Genomic DNA, 26,180 nt, shown 5'->3' with positions numbered 1-26,180 from the left:
CTCGGAAGGGCTCCCTGTTAGAATCACTCACAACAATTGCAGACGAGAGGGGAAAAGTCACCCACTAAAACACTGCTTCAGACCAATTGCAGTGAGCCTTGATTCTGACTGTCATGTTGAGTGTAAGGCTCAGATGTGCGGGCGTAAGGACGGCACGATCGCGTGGGAATGAGTTTTCCATTAGTCGCGCTTGAGACCGCGTTAATCAGATTATAAGTGCTATAAAGCGTTCACTAAATCATCGGGACTTTTTTGTTTGCAAAAACTTGCGCGTAGATGCGCGTGGATTATCGCGATTGTATGTTCGCGTTAGAGATTAATTTTGAATTATCGAGCAGGGATTGAGCGTTTGTATGTTAATGGGTTTGATGGGCTCTAGCAAACGAACCAAGCCGAATTAGAGTGTTATCTCCTTTTTGTCTTAAACTGTGGATGACTGTTCTAAATATTTACCAAATCTACATAACTAGAATAACTGTTTGACCTTCACTGTATCGACCGAATCGTTGATTATATTCGTTCAAATTGACCAGATTTGCTACTACTGCCAGCAATCGGAATCAAAATAAGAAGAACCCCAAATCGTTTTTATGTCATCAATAATCTCACGATTTTAACGATGTCCTGAGTTCGAGCAATGGCTCTTAATCTTACTCTCTCGAGGATGTCGATATCGGTGACGAATTACCTGAAAATATCCCATGATCTGAACCAACTGACCTCCTTGCTGTACATTAGCAGCAGGTGTAAAGTAATCCTCATCCTGCTGTGATCACTCACCGATACGTGGAAGCCTCTGTTTACTTACACTTAACTTCATTTCACAGCCACCCTCGGCAGCCAATAATCCATAAGCTCCCGAACGAGCACCCACGAACCAACAACGTAGAATGCATTCGCCAAACATCTACCTACTAGAGAGGTATTTGAAAAGGAAACAATTTCTTCCGGTGCCAATGGCTGCGCTGCTCCGCTTGTCGGCATCACATCATCATCGGAATCGAACCTCGCAACCGGAAACGACGTCAACGACGGTGCAAGGAACACGAAACAAAACAAACGATGCGATGTGCTGCTGAAAAATTGCACCTCCGCCCGACGACGACGACGACGACAATGATGATGGTGGTAGAGGGGGCGACGACGTCGATGATGATGAAGTCACGTTCGTCGCTTCGCTTCGCTCCGGTCGGATTATTGGTGTACCGGTAGGTGGGTGTGATGATGTTTTCTCTGCTCACACGGTCCGGATTGAATACTGAGTGAAAAGTTAGGCAGCCAGCAGCAGGTTTTTCAATCATTCGAATTTCCACCATGTTTCGATTCCACAGCCATTACCTGCCGGTTTGCGTGATTCAATCTAGCAGTCGCCGCCGGAGGAATAAAAAATCGAATCGGGGGGGTTTCCCGAAGGGTTCCTTTCTAGAAGCAAACGGTGCGCCGTGTGAGAAACACCATCCTCTCAAGTAACTCTTGCATTTTCCCCTTCTTGCGTCGGTTGAACTTGAAAATGGAAGAGTGTAGGGAAAAAAAATGGTCTACGGAACTAGATTCGATTGAGTAATTTGTCTTTTACTTGCCGGCAGTGGATTTTAACATCGGTCCCCTCCGTTGCACTGAAAGGATTTATTCTGCTAATATCCAGGAGGTTTGCAGCAACACAAAATCTACTCCTCCGTGGGGTGAACTTTGCAGAGTAGAGCACAATTTGGCCGGAAATGACTGTTCTCTATGGAGTAGTTTATGTTTATGTTACTTCTATTATTCTCACGGTACCTGCCAGAGTGAGCGGCGGATGATTGGATGCATGGTATCCGTTAGTGCAAGATATGTGCTTTTCGACCTTGAACGAATGGTACCCGGAATGGAAGCGATGCTTCAGCAATTGTTATGTTTTTAGTCCGTAACGTATATGGAAATTTGCTTTGAAAGAGGCTTATTCTTCCAATATCGGATATCTAGAAAATCCTTGCGTATAAATTCAGCTGATCTTGGGCACTCGTCGCATTCGTGGTTGGCAAATTGGTGAAGAGCTAGCGTTACCAGGTACGGTGCCCTGGTTGGAGCGTACGATCTTCAGTTTGGGGGAACTCGACAAACGATTTGTGCTGAAGTGCTCGTCTAGCCTACCTTGTGCAGGACGGAAAAGTTTCCAAAGCTTTGGTTCATGAGTAGAGCTTCCATTTCCCGACGGTTTTCAGCTTCCCGGGATTCGGGAAATAAATAATAAATTTCCCGGGAAATCCCAGGAATACAGAAGAAAAATAAAAAGGTGAATGATTTTCTTGAAAACAAAAGAATACATTGAAAAAGTTTTCAAATCCGTTTGATTGCATGTATATCTGTCCTAAAGCAGTTGTCAGAAGATGGCGACTTGGTGGCCTACACATCATTCAATCATTTGATAACTCGTCAATAACTTTACGCAACATCAACTGTTTCGTGGCTATATGTATAACCTAAATTTTGGTAATTACGATTACGATTGGGACGATATTCTAAACGCAGCTGCTGGAGTTACTGTCCAAAATTGGAATTCGTTGTTCTGATACGATGGAATGTAATCAATTTAATGCAAAGCACCTTCTTTGGTAATTTTGAATGAAAAGATTGAGCTGCTTCAGGGTAGTGTGCAGTTACTTCCGATCAAAAGAGGAAAGTTTATATATGGAATCCATTTCCGTCACAGTAGGATCAGCATCATTTCGAATTGAGTGTGAATCAAAATCAAACAGATAATGGACGAACTGTACAGCGATGGATGAAGCCTACCATCGATTTCCTGTTACGGGCAAGTATCTGGATTGCTTGATTGTATCCCTTCAAAAATCCTGCCTGCATCCTTGAAAGCATCTTTAAATGTGAGTTTGGATGCGCATGATATTGGGCAGATACAACCTTATGTATTTCTTTTCATACTTCCAAAATTTACAGATATTACAGTTACAGTATAACAAATAAGACGAAATATGCATTCGATGAACCGACCAAATATTGCTGCAGACGTTCTAGAAACATTCCTTATTTTAAATGCGTTAAGCATGATATCACTACAAACCATCCCAAGTTTTGAATGAAACAAGCATCGATTTTTTAAGAAAGTAGCGCAATTGCAAGCCCTTTCATTCAAGAACTAACAATTAAAATAAACTATAAAAGAACTGTTAAAAATCTGATAAATCGGCTCATCGGTTGCAGAGATATCGTGCGCATCACTAACGCTACTGTAAAGAAATGCTTCGGTACAACGGCCGGCAAATTAATCCATTTTTGAAAATCAATATTCTTTAGCAGTTTTGTAGTTTTGAGTATGGCTTGGACTATATACCTAAAATAATCACGAAAACATATCAGTGAGCCTAAAGATATATAGTCCATTGATCTGCAAAACAGTTGGAAAAGCACAATCTGCATTCATTACGCACTCCAAATGTTTGTCGGTAGAGATATTTCCTACAGAATTTCATTCGCAGAGCATGAGTCTTTTGCAATAAATTAAAAATCTCTTTTTCCCGGGATTCCCAAATCCCGGGAATGAGAGAACACAATTTCCCGGGAATCGGGAATCCCGGGAAATCTAAAAATCCCGGGAAATAAATTCCCGACATGGAAGCTCTATTCATGAGCCGTATTTCCGGAGAGAAAACTTCTATGTTGGAAAGCTACTTAATCCCGTCTTCGTGGTTTTTAACAAAATCACGTGAAATGCCTCGTGCGTGTATACTCACGCATAGTGCTATTAACGCATGTCTTACATTCGACCTCACAACTCACAATATTTGTGCTATCATAGTCAATATGACTGTTGATAACATAAACAGGAAATACTTCTATTGTTCAACATATTTTTCGCACAATAAATCATTCTGATGATTTCAAACAAATTGTATCATAATGTTGCAGAAATGGGTATCCACTCATAATCGCCAGTGATGTAAATGCCCACCACATAATTTCGAGTAGTTCAGATATCAATTAGAGAAGCACTGAATCTGGCAGAAAAGAGGTGTTAGATGTAAATCTCTGCTCTGACAGCATTGCGCATGTAATGGAAATTGGCTCGTTGGAACGAGTTCGAACAGTGGTTATTTGATCATAAATCCTTCATCTATGATCATTTGAACGTCTCCCTAGATATCGTGTTAAACCCAAATCTGCGAACTAGAACTCCTGCGAAGAGGGATTGCCGATAAGGTTTTACGAGTATCTCCAACGACTGCATCTCCAAGAGACTTGGATTCGGCTATGAATAAAACAAACTCACCCATAGTAGCAGCATACACTAGTTTTGTTCGCTTCGAGTTATGCGTGCTTTTAGAGGTGCTCTTTAGTGAAATGCCGAAAATGCTAGACTTACAAAGCCTCGTAGATACTCGTCTGACGAACATGAAGAACTCAATTGTCTTTTTGACACATACTTTCCAGGCTGTAGGGATCCATCACAGATGAACTCAATCCTTCAGGGAATTCTAGTTCTTGGGCATTTGCACACAGAGTTATGACAATCGAATCGATCAAATTGGCTCTTGAATGTTTTGCTCCGTGTAAGTCTGTCAGAGAATTTGTTGTATTCTTCCAAGCAGATTACCAGTATTCTAGTCGGTACACTGACTGGACATTACAAACTCAATTAGCACATGGCTGCTATTCAGCATGCTGAGTTTTATTCGTGTGATCTTTTTGAATTCGATTACGAAACCTCAAATCATTTGATATGGAGCTCCTTTGCCGTATGTAATGCAATTGCGAAGCCGGACTGTTAGTACTCCCTACATAGATGAATGGAACTATGAATATATTATTGTTGCTAGCCCAGTGCAGTAAAGAACTATAAAGCTTTATCAGTAGGGTTCATTATTACTTTACCAGTGAAGAATCAAGACTGTTTACTGTTTTGTGACTGTATTGTATTGTCATTTTCCATTTCCTCTACTTTATTCTTTTATCTCCCTTTCCCTTCCCATCAGGAAAGTGATGATACGACATGGCATGTCTCAATACCTTGATGAACGTGCCAATATATTCGGATTCCTGATTTCTGTTGATGAACTCTCGTTACGAGATACAGTGCGCTGGCTGGACTGTCTGATACGAGCTTCAGCTGCAGCCCTGTTAGCTGGTGAAGGCGTCAAAAAAGCGGTGTGACGGTTGTCGGCGAGTCATCTTGTTCGACAAAGAAAGCAGATTCAGTGTGTTGTTATTGTTTTGCGAAAAGTAGAAGGAAAGTAAAGAAAAATTTCGATTGTCTTTAGTCTTTTGTTTGTATTATCGATTGTAAAAATCATCACGCAGATCCACCTATAAGTAGTAATGGAGAATCAAATCTTCAAAAAACTTTTTTTGGAGATTTGGCATTTCCAGTAAAGTTGTTGAGAATGGTATTAGAAACAACTTTGTTAATGACATGAATGCGCTAAGTATTCAGGGTATGGAGATATATTACGTTATTTGCTTAAAACCATATTTTAATATTAATGTTAATGATAACTTTTACATTCGTTTGACCTTCTGCAAAGTTGCTTAAAACTTTAAATTTGAAGCCGCTGTGCATTTCACTCATTGAGTCCACAATACACAAAAATGAACGCAAACACGGAACAAGATGTCATATTTACTGAATGCGAACTGAAGTAATCACAGGCGATACTGAAAATGCTTTACCGCCGCGGACAAGACCGTAGAATGTATGGGGTCAAAGGGTGAAAAAGCAAACATATAGAAAATGAACAAAATTAGTACGTCTTGGATTGCGTTACGATTTCGTCTCATCAGTATCAGGCACTGATTTAGCACCATATGAATGCTAAAACCAATATTTATAAATTCTGATTTGCTGATGAAACAACTGTAAAATCGGAACCTGGTTCGGCTAACCCGAGTTAATCGATTTCGGTATGTTTCATTAGCAAATTAGACCCATTGTGCTTACGGGTGCCGAACACCGTTTGGTTGAATGCTATTTGATCGAAAAGGTCGGTTGACCGAAAAGAAATAGAAGGAAAGAGACATTTGGCCGAACACCATTGGACCGAATTTAATTTAGTCTACTGTAGTTTAGACGAATGTCATTTGGTCGAGTGCCAGTTGAATCTCTGGACATTTTATCGTATGCCATTTGGTCGCATGACATTTGGCCGAGCGTCATTTGGCCGAACACCATTTAGCCGAACTCCGTTTGACCGAATATCGTTTAGCCGAATGCTAATCGGTCGAAAGCCATTTGCCCGAAGGGATCAATGAGTCAAATGCACTCTAATCGAATTCCATTTGCAAAACATTACGGCATGTGTGGTACTAGCGGCTTCAAATTTTGACACGAAACTGTAGAACTGTGGAGCGTAGTAAAGATCTCCTTGAATATAATTATCTAAATCGAAATCGAAATTTTCTTTCAGCATCAGCGGCTATTCAATCGGGGAGCCAATCGCGCAAGTGCCGGAGGGATAATAGACTATATTTGTTAAAGCTATTACACTTTAGGATTTTAAGATCAATAACACACCTCGTTGAGACTGATTTAAAATGCATTTACACTACAAACAATATTTTGTAGTCTATTGCATTTGGGACTATTCAGAAATTATGTTATGCAAAAAAGGTCTCAGATTAACTAACCTCTAACCTTGTCATAACCTCTTACATATATTTTAATCCCCACAGTACGTTCTCGCTTTCTCCCCCATTTTGTCATATCTTATAAGCGGTACTTAATTTAAACAAAATATGGATCAGTTCATGCATCTTTAGTACTCTGCTGGTGTTTAGATACCTTTGTTGAGTCAAGCAATTCAGCAGACAAAACGTACTTGGTTTAAAAGATAAATTACAACGAAATACGCCATCCCGTTAACAACCAATTAAAACTTATTTTAAACATGATATTACGCTCATACACCTGATATGTATACGTGTTCTCAATCAACAGTTCTTTCTCCAGAAATTAGTATCAAACCTTATCGATAGTGCACAATTTTCTTGTACACATATTTTATAGAATGGCATAGAATGAAATGCTCATGCTTAAAAGAAGGAATTTTTTTAAACTTTTAACTAGTGATCCTGACTACCTTAAAAGTTTTTCATCTTCGGGGACGGGGAGTAGAAATAACAGGTCGCTTTGGTACTACTCTGTTTTAATTCGGAACCCTGTCACCACATGTCGCCAGTGTATATGTGAAATAAGGAATTTTTCAACTTGTTGTATGTTGTAACCATGATCACCTACAATGTTTGCGTCTTCAGCGAAGTTGGTTACAACTCGAATACCGTGTGTATGGTGGTTTATTTGGTTCGAAACTTTGTCACTATGTGTAGACATGAACGTCTCTCTAACGACTTATAGTGTTTGTGTTTGCAGCGAAAATGTTCCAAAGGTTATGACCATGTAACTGACAATCCGTTTAATACGTAATACAGCCACAATATGGCGCTAGTATGTATGGAAACTTAAGAATTTTTTAACTTGAACTATCTAATGATCCTACCTACCTAACATATTCATGTGTTCAGCGACAGAAACATTTGGTAATTATCTGATTGGCTCGAAATTCTGTTGTATTTGTGAAACAATGCAAGTGTGCTCCTTCAGCGTGGATGTTTAGAAGAACAATGCAGTGTGTTTGATTCCAAAGTTTGCCACTGCGTGCTTGACCTGTATTGAATATAAAAAGTTTTATACCTTGGAATTCATATGAACCAAGCCGGAAATACTCGGGATCGCTAAACTGCCCATAAAAGCATAAGAGTTCCATATCGAAAAGCAGCAAGCCGAGAAAAAAGCTGTTCAAGATTTACATTTTCATTGAGCCTTATGGATGGGACAACTATGTTTTGGTATTTTTTTATATTTTCTTAACAAACCTGGTGATGTTATTTGTGCATTGTGATTCAGTTGTGATACAGAATACAATCCAACAGATAACTCATTTTAGTCAAAAAATCATATGGGACTCTTAGGCTTTTATGGGCAATAAACTTTAGAGTCCGCTGAGAATAAATGATGTGAATCTGAATAGTTTAGAATAATTCAAAACTGTAAAGCAATCGCTTGAAAATGTATGTCTATGGGAACTATAAAATTATTTTAGCTTGAACAATTACAAATTCTAAGAGGAATTAAGAATTAAATTAATCAAATTTAAAACGTGCAATTAACTTAATATGCAATAAATCGTATCCTGATTGCATAAGATCACTTAGAATTCAAGCAAAATTGACTTAAACAGGTTTTAGTTACTGAAATATGTAAGTGAGATGGAAATATAAAGTTTGAAAACACTTGAAAATAAAAATAATCAGATCTAAATACCTTGGAGCATTTTGTGAGAAGTCTTTAATAAAGCTTCTTTTGAATTGAGAAAATGTGAATTTTCTTGAATATTTTTAAAACAAGTTATTATTTTCTCATTACATTAAATGCTTCAATGAAAGAGAGAAGAGACTTCGCATATTCAGCAAAGATATTCGTAAAAGAAATTTACACAACTTTTCCAAAGACGTTAGCTTATTTTTCTAACCAAAAAAAAATTATTGAAATATCTCACTTACAAAAGGATTAATCACGAAAATCATTGCGGCAAATGGTCTTGCTATTTTAGATGAGGGGTCCGTGAGTACTATTTACGTAAACTCAGCCGCTTCCACGTTAACAACCAATCATCATTTGAAACACTTTACTTGTCGAAAATTGCCAAATTACTTTGAAAATACACGAGATAAGCCATTCTTGTAATACAGAAAGTTGTTCACTTTGATAATTCAAACCTTTTTACGGAACATACAGAACTTGTCAGAATATAAAAAGTAAAACTAATGAAGAGACTTTAAAGGGATCATCCACAAACAACCAGCAATAATGTTGAAGGTATTAAAGATAAAGACTTTGTGTCTTCAGCAAAGTTGTTGGTAAAATCTTTGCCGAAGACATAATTTTATTATATGCACTCGCAAGAAAGTTCGTAAATATATCTCACTTTTAGGGATCATTTAAACACTAACACCGTATGAAAAGGCTTGTAATGTTCACAAATTCCTCTGAAGACGATATTGACCCAACTTCAACTATTTAGGCGTAAATAATAGATCGCGCAATTTTGGGCAAAAACCACTGTGGAACGGTCTAATTGAATATCGAAAAAAGTGACCAACGAATCCTTGGAAGGATAAAACTACACGCGAGTCAGCAAATTACTCACTATTCCATCATATAGGCCAGTTCTACATCCACTCGATTCAGCTGTTACAAAGTAATCAGACGTATCGGCAATGGAGAGCGGACCAAATCAAACGTATCGCCTCGTACCAACTTGCATCTCCCATAGACAGATAAACATACGACTGACACATAATAATTGTGCATTGTAATAGAAACGCCACAATTATTCCTACAAACACTAGCGCTAATAGGCATCTACTTTTACATTTCTTTAAGGTTCAACTGAGAAACCGCTGAAAAGTGGCAATCCCTGAAAACGAGAAAAAAGCAACCTCTCGCCACACCGTTGGCAAAATGCTCATGAAAATAAATTAGTAGTACTCTACCAATGTCCCGAATACATTGGCTGACCCTCATAAAGCCTGTGCAATGGGCGATTAAGAAAACTACTCCCCCCGTCGCACAGTGGGACGAAATCCAAAAATGCTGGACATTGATATTTGCGACGAAACTATATGAGGGATTCCGTGAGAAACCGGCCGACCACTAAATATGATCATCGTCGATTCGAACGAAACTTTGAAGTTGTGTTCGGTTTATCAGTCTCCATTATTTTCTCCGACAATTGCAATATTTTGATACAAGAGCAATTTTTCAAAAAGGCGTAAACATTTCTACGTGCATTAACTTCAAAAAAAAAATTGTTCGATTACTGTATTTTATAGAGCAAAACTTTCTGAGAACTAGTTTCAGAGAATGAATATTTATGCACGAAAAAAATATCCGCTGAAAAAAATGTTGTGTCATTTTTCACAAAAACAAAAATTTGTGTTTAAAATTTAAATTGCGAAAAAACTAAAAAAAATATAATTTATTATATTTTAGAAACAAAAACCTATAGAGAATTTTTTTTTTTTGAATGTGATTGTATGATGGAATACTTATCTGTAAAAAAGTTTATCTAACAATAACTTTATACATGTTTTTGTATTTCATACTAATTGACATACAAAACTGTAATTTTATTACAGAATATAATTCTTAGTCTTATTTTAAATCAAAATGCATTAAACAAAAATCTTCCAAAATGCGATAGTTTTCGAGATATTTGGAATTTTGTTCAAACAAAAACAGTTAATTCGTGTGATTATGTCCTTTTTAAAGTTATTCGCGTTGCCCCATCATAAAAAGTTTTTGCTAGGAAATTTTTTTTATTGAAGGCTTCTCCATGATCCAGATACACTGAAAAAGTTTATTTTACCTCTTTAAAACGATAAACATTAGATTTTTGACATTTTATAATTGGGTAACGCGAAAAACTTTTAAAAAGGGCATAATCATACGAATTAACTGTTTTTGTTGGAACGAAATTCCAAATATCTCGAAAACTATCGCATTTTGGAAGATTTTTGTTAAATATATTTTAACAAAAACTAGACTTAGAATTACATTCTGTAATAAAATTACTGGTTTGTATGCCGATTAGTATGAAATTTAAAAACATGTGTAAAGTTATTGTTAGAAAAACTTTTCTACCGATAAGTTCTCCATCCTACAATCACATTCAGAATGTTTTCTTTCTCTTACGATTTTTATTGACAAAATATAAAAAAATAGAAAAAAATGGTTTTTACAATTAAAATTTTTAACACAAATTTTGACACAGCATTTTTTTCAATGTATATTTTTTCGAAGATAAATATTTATTCTCTGAAACTCGTTCTCAGAAAGTTTTGCTGTATAAAATACAGTAATCGAACAGAAAAATTTTGAAACTAATGTACGTAGAAATGTTTACGCCCTTTTAAAAAATTGCTCTTGAGTCAAAATAATCTTACTGATTGTGGTAAATGTTTAGTCTTCCATGCCGATGAAATGCGTAAAGTTTCACAGGAATCTAATATGGTCGGTCAGGATTTTAATTATTTTCGGACGAATCTTCTTGGAATTTCTATATAGTACTTCGATGTATTCAGGAAGTTTTATTAATTTTTTGAGCTATTTAATATGATGGTGGCAAATTTTAATTTAAGGGGGTATATATTCAGATGAAAAACATAACTTTTCATTTATTGTTGAAAGGGTAAAGTGTCTATGGAAAGTTTGTAGAATATGTATCGTATTTTGAGAAATTTTGTCCAAGATGCAAAATGTCTATCTCTTGAATGGAAAAGTTATAAAGTGAAACGGATGTACTTGTCGATATACCCCCTTAAAAAGAGTTTTTGCTATATCTATTTTATTTGATTTTTGACATTTTTGTAATGTTTTAGAAAGTTGTAGATATTTTTTAAAAGGCCACATTTTGCGGAGCCTTCCAACTCGCTATCACTTATCTTTAAGAATTTATGACAGTTTTTTTTAATTTTTTTCACTCTAACTTTAAGAGGCTACAGTTAATTCTATAAAACCTAAAGTTGCAGGTAGTTGCGGCTAATATTTACTAGAGGTGTGCGCCGCGCCGCCGATTTCAGGTAAAAATCGGCGGCGCGCCGGCGTCACGCCGATGTGCTTACTATTTTTACATGCAATCGTCGGCGTGGCGCGGCGGCGGCGGCGTGGCGCACACCTCTAATATTTACTAAGTTGTTGAAAAAATTCGTTACAAAAATTTAGCAATCGAAGAATTAATCGGATCGTTTATCTTAGACATTTTTCAATTAGTGTTTCTTTAGTACAACTAGTAATAATTTTCAAACAATAAATTTTGTGTTTTTTGTACATGTCACTTGGAAGAAAGCAGAATAAAGCATTATTAAAGAACATACCTTTAACGCGAGAGCTCATTTTTCTAAATTATCATATGCTAATTCATTGGTGAACACTGACTAAAAAAAACATTTTTTTCTGACACAAACTTCATTGGATTTGACGTTTCCAACAGCTACACTGTCGGTAATAATTCAGCGGTTCACAGAGCCATCTGTGATGAACTGACGTCATTATATGGTACAATGGGAATGAAAATAATGCAAAAAAAAATTCAACAGTTCTAAAGGAAGAACTTCATTTTTCGACTTTTAGCCAGTTTTTCTTGATTTTTGACCACTGTGCGTCACCAAAGACAACCGGCCTCCGAGGCACCTTCAGCCGAACCTTAATGGTTGATCGTTAGTTTGGGCTGGTGCAAAGTATGAAAAAATGACTCACTCTTAGTCGTTAATAAAAAAGGAAAAAAAGTGCACCATGATGGGGATCCATACAGCAGCTTTGGGTGAAAGCTGTCAGCACACAGTGACCATACGCCTCAACTGTTATTTTACAATTTAAAGTCACGTAAATAAAACTAAACTAAAAACCTCAACTGTTGATGCAAACACAAAATGCCGATTAAATAAAACACCTCGGTAGGCAATTATGAAGGACAAAAACTAGCTCGTTGAATGAGTTTCAACATCGTAAAAAAGTTTAGTTTGGAAGTTTACCGTGACTTAACTTTTTGTCGTTTCTGACAGCATGAACCACCAAGTTACTTTACGCTCGTTCGGACATGCCGCAGACTCAGGTTATTCGCATTTCTAATGCCAAAATATCCTGACTCCTGCAGTAGCAGACAAAAGGCTATGTCGCCGCTAAACTCTAAGCTTGCTCATATAACCCTTTTCCACGCTTTCCTAAACTTTCTTCCTTCAACTCCTTGCTCTCCCTTGAGTACTATGGCTCTTAATATTGAAAAATAAACTTTACTTTCCAGTCCCTTGCTAATTGAATATCGTTAAAAACATAAAAAAAATAAAAAAAACGCAAAATTGTAATTGTTTATTGAAAAAGGTCCAATAAGAACACTCAGTTTCCTCGACGCAATACTATCGAGGCGTAATGCAATAACTATCTTAAAGCAATTTCTGACAGAGGTTCTTTTGAAGTGATGTACGTAATATTTAAAATATTTCCTTTCTCTTAAATTTTTTATTGACAAATGATAAAAAAATTAAAAAATGGGTTTTTTCGCAATTTTATTATTTTTGCATAAGCTTTTGTTTTTGGGAAAATGTCACAACTTTTTTTCCAGTGTATATTTTTTTCACACAGAAGATTTCATTCCCTGTAACTCTTTCTCAGATAGTTTCGCTCTCTAAAATACAGTTATCAAATCAAACAACCTTTTTTTTTAGAAAATGCATTATGCAAAACTCTACGCCCTTTAAAAAAATAGATTTAGTTCTAAATGCCAGAGGAAATCATGGAGATTCAAAAACCGCACACAAATGCAAAGTTTTGTTCAAATCAGATATGGCCATATTTTGTGGTTGGAGACTTTCTCATGGAATCACTCCTAGGAAAGTGCCAGCATTCAGGCGAAAAATGTGGAAAAACACAAGCTCGAGCCGAGTCTGCGTCGGATCGAAGCATTATTGGCTATGGACTTACGTCTGTTCGATAGTGCTGCTGTTCCTACGTTCCGTTCGATGTTGGTCTGACATATATCCAAAGTTGTTCTGATATTGGTCACACATTGGTCTGATGTCGGTTCTAGTTGGTGCAATTTTCATTTTCTTGTATTTTTTGCAAGAAAGCTTGTTGAATTGCATGCAAAAAACGCTTCTTGCATTGCACAGTGGTCCAGAATGCAAATTTAGCAGGAAGTTTGAGATTTTACTAAAACTAAACAACTTAGCCTTATTAAGTCTTTGGAGAAGTTTTCGAAGTTTATGAGCCCCCTCTTTTTGTTAACAAAACCGTTAGGGTGGTTCTAATTTTACCAAGATAAAAAATTAACTTTTTAATCATTTGCCAAATCATGCCAAACGACCTTCAGCGAAGTTGTAGAACGACAAATTTTGGAAAAGTTTGCTGAAGACATGTAAGCTCTAACTGTCACACTTTTTATTTTACAATAAATTTAAAGTCGGAGCTTAGGGTGTTTCTTCGAAATACAGTTTTATTCCAACATCTTTTGCTGTATTCATTAAAAACTGAAGTAGTCTTCAGACAACTATAAGATTGTTTCAAAGCGAATAATTTGTTTCATGGCGCTATATATCTAGCTATTTGCGTTGAAAAGTTATGAGCACTTTTTCCCCAAAACTGGGGTTGTTTTTAATAACAATATCACTAATTTGGGGCAAATAAAAGATAATTCTTTTTGAACTATAAATAAGGTCATGATTAGAGTTATTATTGAGCAAAAAATGGCGAATACGATATTTTTTAAAATTTCATAAAATTGATTTTAAAAAAATCTATTTTTGAAATATTAAGTGCTTATATCTTCTGAACAATAAAAGCTAGAGTTTTGATGTATTAGAAGAAAATGTTGGTCTTCAAAAACTCTGAAAAACATCTAAAGGATAGGTGGTAAAAAAATGAAAACTGAAAAAGTTATATTAAAAATTTGGTTTTTCATGAGTTGACTCTTTGTAATATATTTAAATTACTTTCACGGTGAACAATATAAAAAATGTAGTTTCGTTTTCATGATAAAATATTGCACTTTACAATATTTTTCTATTATTTTAAATAGTGTGTAGTGTGGTTCTAATTTTTTTTAAATCAGGAAAATAACTTTTTAATGCTTCGAGATAGAGTTTCGCTGTCTTCCACAAAATTGAAGATAATGAAATTTTGAAAAACTTTTTCGAAGACACTGAAACTATGTCGTATACTTTTCATTTTACAAGAAATTTACCAAAAAAAAATAGGGTGTTTCTTAAAAAATGGTTTTCTTTGTATAACTTTTGCAGTTTTGATTTTTCGTTAAGATCACTTTAGAAATATTTTCAGATATTTTGAAGGAGAACAATTTGTCTTAATGTATTGAACCTATAGCTTCGCTCGTTAGAAAGTTATGTATACTTTTTACTAAAAATAAACAATTTTTTGAGTAAATATTGCAAGATATAAAAAAATATCGTATTTGTCATTTTTTGGTGATCTATACTACAAAGCATGATATTTCATATGAAAGCAACAGTATTCAATGTTGAGTGCCTGAGTCGAAGATAATTCTATTTGAAAAAGTTATATTTTTTATATAAAAGTTCTTATAACTTTAAAACGAAAAAAGTTAAGTAGTTGGTTTTTAAAGCAAATTATGCGCCCTAAAATAACCTTTAAGTTGTCCAAAGGGTACTTTAGCGTAAAATAAAAACTTCAAAAGTTATAGAAATAAAACCGTTTTTTAAAAAAACACCCTAAAGCTTACATTTGAATTTCTCATGCAATGGGAAATATAAAAATTAGAGCTTGTATGTCTTCAGCAAATTTGTCTAAAATATGTTGCTCTACAACTTCATCGAAGACAGTAAAGCTCTATCTCAAACTGTTAAAAGGTTCTATTGTAAATATTGCTAAATTTAGAGCCACCCTAGCATCGGTTTAAACAAAAAGAAGGTCCTTGCAAAGTACAACAACTTTGCTAAACATGTTGTGAGGCTAAGTCAGTTAAAATTCCTGCTAAATTTGCATTCTGGACCACTGTGCATTGTATACAAAGGGGCAACTTGCATTTTTGCACATTACCAGAGTACTTTCATACATTAAATAAGTTTGGTGTGTGGGGCATGAACATATTGCAAAGGAACAGAATTTGTTTTTCAAAATTAGTGTGGGTGGAATAGATTCATTTTGCTATCGATACAGAATAATATGTGAAAGTATTGGTTTCACCTAGTCATCCTCTAAGGAGAGATATGCAATGTCGCCATATTGAACCAGTGAAACAGTCAAATTTTTGAGCCAGCCTATACAGACCAACCATTATTTGGTAGCACTGCTAGCTTTTAACAATGGAATGAAAGATTCCCAATTTGTCTGCCTTTTTCCTCCGCACATCTCTGACTACGAGGATAACTAGTTTCACCTGGTCTGCACGTGCAAACAAACAACAGTCGTCCCCCAGTGCCACTGGTGGTATTTTGAATTATTTCTTTCAAACATAAACCGCAAACCGAGTCTATTTTTATTTTCCAGGGAACAACACGGAAGTTGATTCGAACGACGACGGCTGTCCGTTTGCCCGTCCGTCGGCTAACAGAGAAGCGCATCTCTAGCTCGCGCTTAGCAAACACAGATGATCTAACTCGACAGATAGGTGCAGCACAGTTCCTGCTGTTGATGTCGCTGAAACTGTTGTTGTTGCCGAGTTGTCCAACCGACCGAGCATCAACGTGCATCTATGGTGCTCTATTATAGCCAGGCACCGCCGCCAGGACAGCATAAATTAAAATATGTTCTAATTCTGGACCAGCAGTTAGCAGTAGTGGAACGCAGGTCGCCCCGCGTATGTACCTACACTCCATCCGCTGTACAGGGGGATTCCGAATGCAAACGTGCCGACAAATACAAAAGTGAGCTGCATTTCTAATGAATGCACCACAGAAAGGCGTTGTCGCCCTCGGTAAGACAGTTTTGCATAAACTTCAATCATCACCACCGGCAGCGCAGTGCAGCGTCGTTCGCGTGGAACATTATGCCGGGAAATGAACGAGCGAAGTGTCATCGACGACAGGCCCGTGTTTTCTAGGAAGACGGCCAAGAATAGTTTCGAAGCATAATGGGGGCCGGGATCGAGCCGTATGACGTGACAGTGTTGGATTTAGTTGGGGGCTTACGCGATGTTGACCTATGAACTATTTTCTTATAATCGCTTTGACTCGAGGGAGTGCTTATTTTGCCGCCCTCAGTTCCATATAAGTCACTAAAAGCGATTTTATAGGGAATAAATACGTCCCTGGGCTGAAAAGTCTGCAGTTAATTACTGCATTGGCTAGGATTAGAATAAATCAAATTTGTTTTTTATCTGACTTCAACATTTTCCAATTAGTATAGCGTCTTCAATAAAAAACTGATTGTCTCGCTTCTGAAACTAGCACAAACGATACCATCTGGTCACCCACATCAAGACCACCATCAGCATCTGTCTAATTGAACTCTTCCCTGCTGCACTCCCGAGAGCAATAAAACCGACTGACCCACCGAAGCAAGTGTAGAGCCGTGGCTTATGTAAGACATCACGTTCGGCCATTACTCTGCTGGTCTGTATCTATCCATCCAACCACCCATCCATCTAACTAGTTCAGCTCGGAAAGATTCCAGATATCTGTGCTAATAAAATAGAAATTAATTTGCTAAATTCATCCACCACCCACCACCACGACCGAGCAGCATCATCATCATCAACACCTAGCGGACGCAGATTGGATAGGACCGCGCTGTGGTGGCGATGCTTGAAAGGGTAAATTCATTAAAAATGTTTTTTTTAACACTACGCGGTACCTAGAGTTTGAGAAGTTTTAACAATCTGGTGCGGTAATAAAACTCGCATAAACCGAATAACCGGAACTGCGAATAATTCACCGGTGAAAAACTGCGATGGAATGCAGTAAGAATTTAGGTCATCCGATGACTTTATGCTGGTCGGTTTACGGGATGTTAACGCCTACGCCGAATGAGCCGAAACTGCACCACCAATCGGTTGGTCGGTCGGTCGATCGACCAGCAGAATTGGCCAAAAATAAAACACCACCAAAGTTCATTCATGAAATGTTTCTCTCGAAGAAGGAAAATTTTTCAATACCTATCCAACGGAGGCGGGATCGCAATGTGCGAACGATATTATACGGCTTGCCTGTCGGGCGTGAGTGATTTGCATGACGAATTCCAGAAAGAGTTCGGAATGCTGAAAGTAACAGTTTTTAGTTGTTTCAAACAGGCAGGTAGAAAAATGTGCAGATGTAGAGTCAACATGTTTTACGATAATTGGTACCTTTTGAACATTTTCATAGTAGTTTAAAATCGGACGTTCTTGCAAATTATAGTGTCTCCAACTATATAATAAATGTTGAGGATTAGTTTATAATTCCGAATTAAATCACTTAACAGGGTTGAATTCCATAATTTAGGTTCCATGCCAAGATGATTGATGGTCGTACACTGGAAATCGATCTTCTCCAATCCTACCAATATGATTTGCAAACTATTTGGTTTCGTGCGATATTACATTGTAAACGTTTTGAAAGCTCCGCTCAAATAAAATTGCAGTTCGATGATTCCCTTAGGGGAATTTAAAACTTAGATACAACTTGTAATATTCTATAAAAAAAAACCTTGCTGCGGGTAACTTTCTTGGTGCCATAAAACCAAAGAACGGTTATTCCTCGTCCTGCAACAAGAAACTCGAAGATTGCAATTAAATTAATTAAAAGCAGACGTGACAATACAATATCTATTGATTATAAGGAATGCAAGATTCGGACTTCTGTTAACGAAGTGGAATGTTTGTTGAGAAACAAAGAAGGTTCAGTTTCATCACACCAGAATCGTTGTACTATTCAAGTTCAATATGTTAAAAATAGCACTGTTTTATGTTTGGTAGTTTTAAACAAATTGAGCAAATCTTGTGAAATAGACTCATTTAAGAAAACAGTAGTATTTAAATCGTTATCAAAATATATACATTTAAAAGATGAATTTTTCTGTCATATTACTATATGATTTTCGTAAGTTGTCATAGTGGCATGTCAGTCCATTTATAATACATGTATTTTTTTAGGTTTAATGCTAAATGCCGCCCACGAAATTATTGCACTACGCAGAAAACATCGCCAAATGAAAATTCTTTATTCAAATTAGAAAAGAGATTCTAGTTGTGACATATTTTGTATCATGCTTTGCTAATTTATTGCTTTGAGGGATTTATTCTTGCACATAACGGGAAAAGAAATAAAATAAACAATATGAATAAAAAAAATTGAAAATTTAAAAAATTAAATGAATAAAATAAATAAAATGAATAAAATGTATGAAATGAATAAAATGTATAAAATTTATTCAATAATAAAATGAATAAAACAAATAAAGTAAAATGAATAAAATGTGTTCGGATCGCGGGGTTCCCGGAAGAATAAAATACTTCCTCACAGCAGTCTCAGTAGGGACAGCTTTAAAGCTGAAATTTATTTTCATGATTAGAGGAGATTTATATATATGTATAATTTTTCCGACTTACATTTAGTACTATCTCCTATTTCCGCGATAGAACAAAATAGTTGAACTGCACTGTACTCGGTAGCATGTCCTATTACAAAACAAGCATGTAATTCTAGTTATTTCAATAGGCATGGTTACATTAATTTGCATGAAGTTAGGTTAGGTTACAATTTTAGGTTATTCAATTTCATATCTTAATTCAGGTTATACAATTTAGGATACATAATTTAGGTTTTACCATTTCAGAGTATAGCATATTAAATTTTAGGAATTCACAAAAGGTTTTTAAATTTAGAAGCATGAAGGCAAATCAGAATTTTAGATTTAAATTTACAGATAAAGTGTGCCCAACTCACGATTTCACGAGCTGCTATTTTACTGTTGTTTCTCGCTATCGCTGCTAATCCGGAACACAGTCGATTCACCTGCCGGAGCTAATGTAATCAGGCTTTTCCTCAGAACTGGTGCACTCGAACAGCTCGTTCACCTTACTGCCATGAATCGCTGTATCGTCTCTTATTTTAGCGGGAAACTTCTGTAGCTCCGAACAGGTCTGCTTGCTGCCGCGCTTTTTTGTTTACACTTTTCTCTCTTCTGTTCTTCCGTTTATCGGTTCGATGACAGTTCTCGATGGGGAGCGTTCGGAACTCACGTTACGGATAGTTTGTTCACAGCGGTTTTAACATCCCCCTGCCCGTGTAGTTCCGGAGATCCCTCTTCCACGTTCTCCTCTTGGTTTGACCGAACATCCAACAGTGCTAGTTTCACAGTCGGCCGAGTGAGGACACCGTCGCTAGTCTGCACCACCGCTCTCCGAACTTGTCCATCTTTTCCTGCTAGCACCTCGATTATCCGTCCTCTTAGCCATCCGTTGCGTTTATTCTCATCGACTACATACACAATATCTCCGGGTTCCAGAGGTTTAGTCGGTTGGAACCACTTGGTGCGCCTGGTCAATGTCGGTAGATACTCTCGGACCCATCTTCTCCAGCATTGGTCCACCAGGTACTGAGTGAACTTCCAGCTGTCCCGAAGTGTTGTGCCTTCAGTTACGAATACTGTTCTTGGTTGGATGACACCTTGAGCACCGTAAAGCAAGAAGTGGTTGGGCGTGAGGGCCTCTTGATCGACGTTGTCTAGCGGAACGTAAGTTAGCGGTCGCGAATTAACCATCGCTTCCGCGTCCAACACAACAGTTTCTAGCACCTCATCGGTAGGATGACGATGATGTTCTGCGACGGCTGCCATGGCTGCTTTAACGGAGCGCACCATCCGCTCCCAGGATCCACCCATATGTGGTGCTGATGGTGGGTTGAAGTGCCAGCTGGTTCTAGCGTTTGTGAACGTCTCTGCGCAGTTTGCATGGATGCTCTGTATCTGTTCTGATAGGAGGTTACTGGACCCCTTGAAGCACGTACCATTGTCGGAGTAGAATGCTGCTGGGGCGCCCCTCCGGCTCACGAATCGACGAATCGCCATCACGCATGACTGTGTCGATAGACTGTGGACAACCTCCAGGTGGACCGCACGTATAGTGAGGCAGGTGAAAAGTGCCACCCAGCGTTTCACCAAGCTGCGATTCTGCTTAACCATAATTGGACCGAAGTAGTCTACGCCGGTGTAGCTGAATGCACGAATGTGTGGTGTAAGTCGAACTTCTGGAAGTGGCGCCATCATCGGCGGCTGGGGTATTGCCTTCTTAACCATACAACGCCGGCAATTTTTGACGACACGCTTGATGACTGGGCGCAGTTGCGGAATTCTGAACCGCTGTCGAATCTCGTTGAATACCGTATCGTTGTTGATGTGCATGAAACGTCGATGGTAGCTGTCAACAAGGAGGTGCGTTAAACGGTGATCTTTCGGCAAAATGATTGGATACTTAGCTTCAAATGGGGTGGTAGGTGCAGCCCCAATTCGGCTGTTCATCCTGATTACCCCTGCATCGTCCAAGAATGGTGATTCCTTGTACAGAGCGCTACACTTATCGAGCTGCTTCGGTGTTACTTCGGGGTGTTGCTTGTTGTATAGCAGCGTACAATATTCGTCGGCATAGGATTGGCGCTGCACTTGTCGCCAAAGGAAGTTCTCGGCCCGCAGCAGATCATCGCTGGTCAACTTCGTCGAGATCTCTTGTCCACGAAACTTCTGCACTGCTCGTTGTACGTATGCTGCCGCTCGCAGCAATCGATCCCAATTTGAAAACCTGCTAACATCAATCAGCGACAATGGTAGTTCTCTGTGGTGGTGAAATACTGCTCGAAGTTCTTCATTCGTAGTCCACTGTCTCTCGGCTTGCTTCGGCCACTCCACCATCGGCCGGTACAGAAACGCTGTCGAGGTGTACCATATGCTACTTGGATTGAAGTCCGGTCCATTTCCCCACTTTGTGGCTACATCAGCCACGTTCTGTTTGGAGGGTACGTGATACCATTCGTCGACGTTGGTGCTATTCAGGATTTCGCCGACCCGGAACGCCACATACGGATGATAACGGCGGCTGTCGGATCTGATCCAGGCTAGCACAGTTGTAGAATCTGTCCATATATATCGCCCTTCGATTGGGAGATTCAACGCTGCACATATTCCTTCGATCAAGCGACAACCTATCACGCCAGCCTGTAATTCGAGCCGCGGAATAGAGAGCGGCTTCAATGGCGCTACCTTGGTTTTTGCAGCTACCAAAACACAGCGAACTAACCCAGCTTGAACGATTCGAAGGTAAGCCACACACGCATACGCAAGCTCACTCGCGTCGACGAAGAGATGTAACTGAATGCTAGCGGGCAGCTTACTGCTTGCTTCGCCGAAGAAACAACGAGGAACTTCGACCTCGCCCAGCCGATTTAGTAGACAAGTCCAATTATTCCACATTTCGTGTAATTCTGTCGTAATTTCATCGTCCCAATCTGTGCCAGTTCTCCAAATATGCTGCATCAGGATTTTTCCGTGAACGACGAAATGGGCGATAAATCCGTACGGGTCGAACAATGACATCACCAGCCGTAGTACTTGCCGTTTTGTTGGCGTGCTGTTCTGTGCTAAGAGCATCTCCAGATCCACCTTTAGAGACGTGTCGAACGTAAACAGATCTACGGTGGGTTTCCATACCATTCCCAATACGCGCTCGGCATATATGGAAACGTCCAGATTTAGAGACTTGTCCTGGATATTCTGAGTTTCACCAAGTTGCTGTAAGACTTCCTGCGAATTCGACAAGAAGTTTCTGATCTCGAAACCAGCCTGTGCGTGCACGTGTTTGACTTCCGTCACCAACTCCACCGCTTCTTTAACAGTATCCACACTGTCGAGGAAATCGTCCACGTAATGAGCGTTGATGATGGCTTCGACCGCTCTGGGATACTGCTGCTCGAATTCTCGTGCGTTCTTGTTCTTAATGAACTGGGATGAACATGGAGAGCATGTGGCACCGAAAGTGGCCACATCCATCACGTAGATCTGTGGCGATGCGTCTCGATGCTCACGGAACAGGAATCTTTGGGATTGTTTGTCCTGCGCGATGATGCGGATTTGGTAAAACATCTCGCGAATGTCTCCACATACTGCGACAGTTCTTTGCCGGAAACGTAACAGAACAGCAAACAATGACGTCAGCATATCTGGCCCTTTCAGAAGCATGTCGTTGAGGGACATACCATGCACTCGTGCCGCAGCGTCCCAGATAAGACGAACTTTTTCCGGCTTCTTTGGATTCCGCACTACACCCAGCGGTAGGTACCATACCCGGTTAGTATCGGACGACTCAAGCTCCTCCTGTGTGATCTGGTGCATATACCCTTTCACCTCATACTCCTTGATTAGCTGCATCACTCGCCCTCGCAGATCCGGATCTTTGTCAAGTCGTTTCTCCAGCGACTGTAACCTACGCAGAGCAAGCGGGTAGCTGTTCGGGAAGGACTGTTGATCATATTTCCAAAGCAAACCAGTCTCGAAGCCGTCAGTTGTTCTGCGTGTCGTATACTCTAGAATCTCGCGTGCTCGAGTGTCATCTGCGGACTCGATTGGAGTTGATACTACGGCTTCTTCGATTTTGAAATACTGCTTCATCAACTCGTGCAGCTCACGGTTCCCCATCTGCTCCTCCGTGTGAACGTGTAGTTGTTCGACCGCTGCGGAATCTCCAGCTTGTTTCCCGTACACGCACCAACCCAATCGTGTTTTCATGGCCACTGGTTCATTTGTTCTGCCTTCCCGTACCTTCAAACTCGTTAAGAGTTGTGCATGTTCGATTCCTATTATAATTCTGGGGACTGCATTCACATAGCTGCGCAGCGGAAGTCCCCGCAAATGGGGATACAACTTCTGCAATTCGTCGTACTGGAACGACTGTCCTTGAAGGTTGAGCTTCTGCACCGTCCGCACATTGTTCAACTTGAACTGGCTCCTAAGCCCACTACCTGATATTTCGACCGATATACGTTGTGATCCTTTCTCTTCCCGAGTAATATTTCCTGTCCACCCAAGCCAGAGAGATTCAGCTGGACCTTCGATGCCTAAATCCGCTGCCAGCCCGATCTCCATAAGAGTAGTTTGACATCCGTCGTCTAGAAAAGCAAACGTCTCGATTTCCTTGCCGTTTCTTTCGAGTGTCACCGGCAAATAGCGAAAGAGACAAAAATTTCGCGTCGAGTGGTGATTCTGTTGGGTGACATTTTCACCGGTCGATTTGTTTATTGACCTGTTCCGTACAGTTGCGCCCGCCGAAGCAGCCCGTGAATGTAATAGTGCATGATGGCGCAGGCGGCAGCCATCGACTCCGCATTCCCTTCCGGAACGGCACGGCCACTTTCGGTGCAAGATCAAGCACGTCCTGCATAAACCCTTGGAACGAATTGCCTTCCACCTTCCATCCAGATCCAATGCATTAAACTGTGCACATCCTGCTATTTCGTGTTTCTCGTTTGTACAGTACGAACAGCATTTCTTGCCTATGTCCAGTGCTGTTAACGACTTCGACTTTTCAACATTGCTTATCGTCATTGCGTGATTATCTTCTGTTTCTGCATGCACGTACAGTTTCTGTTTATCCCGTCCCGATTTGCTTGGTCTTGACTGCTGGCTCGGAGTGTCCACTAATAGAGTCACGTCCGACGCTGTATTGACTAGCTCGGTCATGAAATCTCCGAATGTCGCCAGGTTGACATCCATCTGTGACCGCTTGTACCATGACCACTGCATCTTCATCTGTGACGGTAGTTTCTCCACCAGTTCGTGAAGTAATATCGGGTTTCGAAGGTGATCCACGAGTTGCGCCACATACATGTGGTCAACCAAGTTGCGTACCGCCATGCCGAAGGATATTATCGACTGCAGATTCTCCGTTCTCGGCGGTGACACGTTCCGCAGTCCGTTTAACAAGCTGTGGATTAATATTTCCGGCCTTCCGTACAGATTCCGTAAGGTTTCCATGACGTGTGGCACTGATTGTGGCATAAGCAAACGGCTCTTCACCGAATCCAATGCGTGACCTTTTAAACAACGCTGAAGTCTTGCCAGGTTCTCCGCATCTGTAAACCCGCAGGCCACCGTGGTATTGTAAAATGAACTGGAAAACAACGGCCAGTCCTGTGGATCCCCGGAAAAGATGGGTAATTCTCGCGGCATTACTTGTCGTGCCGCTAGTTGCGCCCCAGTGGGGGCGATTTGGTTCGAAACCGCAACACCGTGCAATATTGGCTGAGATGCATCTAATGTGTGTTGTGGTACCCATCCGCTCGCATTTGCCGTCAGCGGATTGCCCCAGGCACTTGCTTGTGGTCCTAGTTGTGGCAGAATGATAGGAACTTGTTGGCCCAACTGGCTCGGGCGCGGTACTCCCAGTCCCTGGGGATCTGGCGGACTTGTTTCCACAGGTGCTACTAACATTGGTGCTTGTTGACCCGTGGTTTCCGAAGACAAAAGTGTAACAGATTTTTGCTGTCCGGGCGCCATAGCCGGGTTACCTAGTGTTGATGCCACCGGGATTTGCAAATTTGATAAAGTAACCGGTTGCATTTGACCGTTTGGTACATTTCCGAACGAAGCAATTCCAGGTTGGATTCCAAAATTTCCAGTAAAACTGCTAACTTGTGGTATTTGTGACGAGCCAAATAGTGATTGACCACCCCCATAGAACGTTGGAAATGCAGACTTCTGACGGGCGTTTGTTACATAACCCGATCCTGCCTGGTTTGAAAACGAAGGAATAGCACCAACTTGAATTGGCGCATTTGACTGTAGGACCGTTGCTTGAAGGGGAGTCGCACCGATTCTTGAATTCGGCGTAGATGTCGACGTCGGAATTTTCGGTTGCAGTTCGGGTGCACCTTGTGTTGCATCTGGGACCGATGCAATGATTCCCAGCTGTTGAGACACTTGCGGTCGTGGGATTGCTCCGAGAGGCGGCGATTTTTTTGTTGGTACTGTTTCACCGCTTTGTCCGCCGTTAAGCCACGTCGCAACCTTTTCTCGACTCACCCTACTGCTCAATTTGCTTCTGCTACTCTCGTTGTCGTCCTCCAGGATGATATTCATCTTTTGCTGGAGAAAAGCATCGTCCTCTTCAGCTCGTTTTCGTCGAATCTCATCCTCCTCAGCACGCTGCTTCAGCTGCAATGCGCGCTGCTCTTCGAGCTGTTTCAGCAGCAACTCCTTTCGCGCTTTACTGCTCGCTGCACTTCTCACTGACTTATGAGTGTGTTGACTGGCTAATTCCGTGGCTTCATCATCAACACAACGACTGCACCTCCAGCTCTTATCAGGGTTAAAATCGTGCTGGGTTTTTCCAACGCAGTCGGGATGGAACCACGTATCACACAGATCGCATCCGACCATCTGTTCTGTCGCCCCTCCGGACTCACATTTTCCACACGTTCGAGCAGATTGCATCTTGCTGATTCTCTGGGATTCCTCTTCTGCTTACTGCACAGAAGATAAACGGTGCTGCTTACTACGCAGGTTCTCCACTTTAGAGATCGAACAGATTCACATTAAATCTTTAAAGTTTGTTCGGATCGCGGGGTTCCCGGAAGAACAAAATACTTCCTCACAGCAGTCTCAGTAGGGACAGCTTTAAAGCTGAAATTTATTTTCATGA

At 39.8% G+C, this 26,180-nt stretch overlaps 2 protein-coding genes across 6 annotated transcripts in view; both read right to left on the bottom strand.

Annotated features, from left to right (window-relative positions):
- Nucleotides 1-26,180, bottom strand: part of LOC131690329 (uncharacterized) — a 561,476-nt gene that overhangs the window by 468,697 nt on the left and 66,599 nt on the right. The window lies entirely within an intron of this gene.
- Nucleotides 19,733-25,918, bottom strand: LOC131688239 (uncharacterized). Its single transcript, XM_058972412.1, has one exon. The coding sequence runs from the start codon at nt 25,916-25,918 to the stop codon at nt 19,733-19,735; it is 6,186 nt and encodes a 2,061-aa protein (XP_058828395.1).

This window comes from Topomyia yanbarensis, chromosome 3 (assembly GCF_030247195.1).
Source record: "Topomyia yanbarensis strain Yona2022 chromosome 3, ASM3024719v1, whole genome shotgun sequence".
Taxonomy (NCBI): domain Eukaryota; kingdom Metazoa; phylum Arthropoda; class Insecta; order Diptera; family Culicidae; genus Topomyia; species Topomyia yanbarensis.
The sequence above is the reverse complement of the archived record's forward strand: the minus strand, read 5'-3'. Positions and strand labels throughout refer to the sequence as shown.

Coding starts and splice junctions, on each gene's coding strand:
- LOC131688239 (XM_058972412.1), bottom strand. CDS start 25,918: ATGGTCGGATGCGATCTGTGTGATACGTGGTTCCATCCCGACTGCGTT.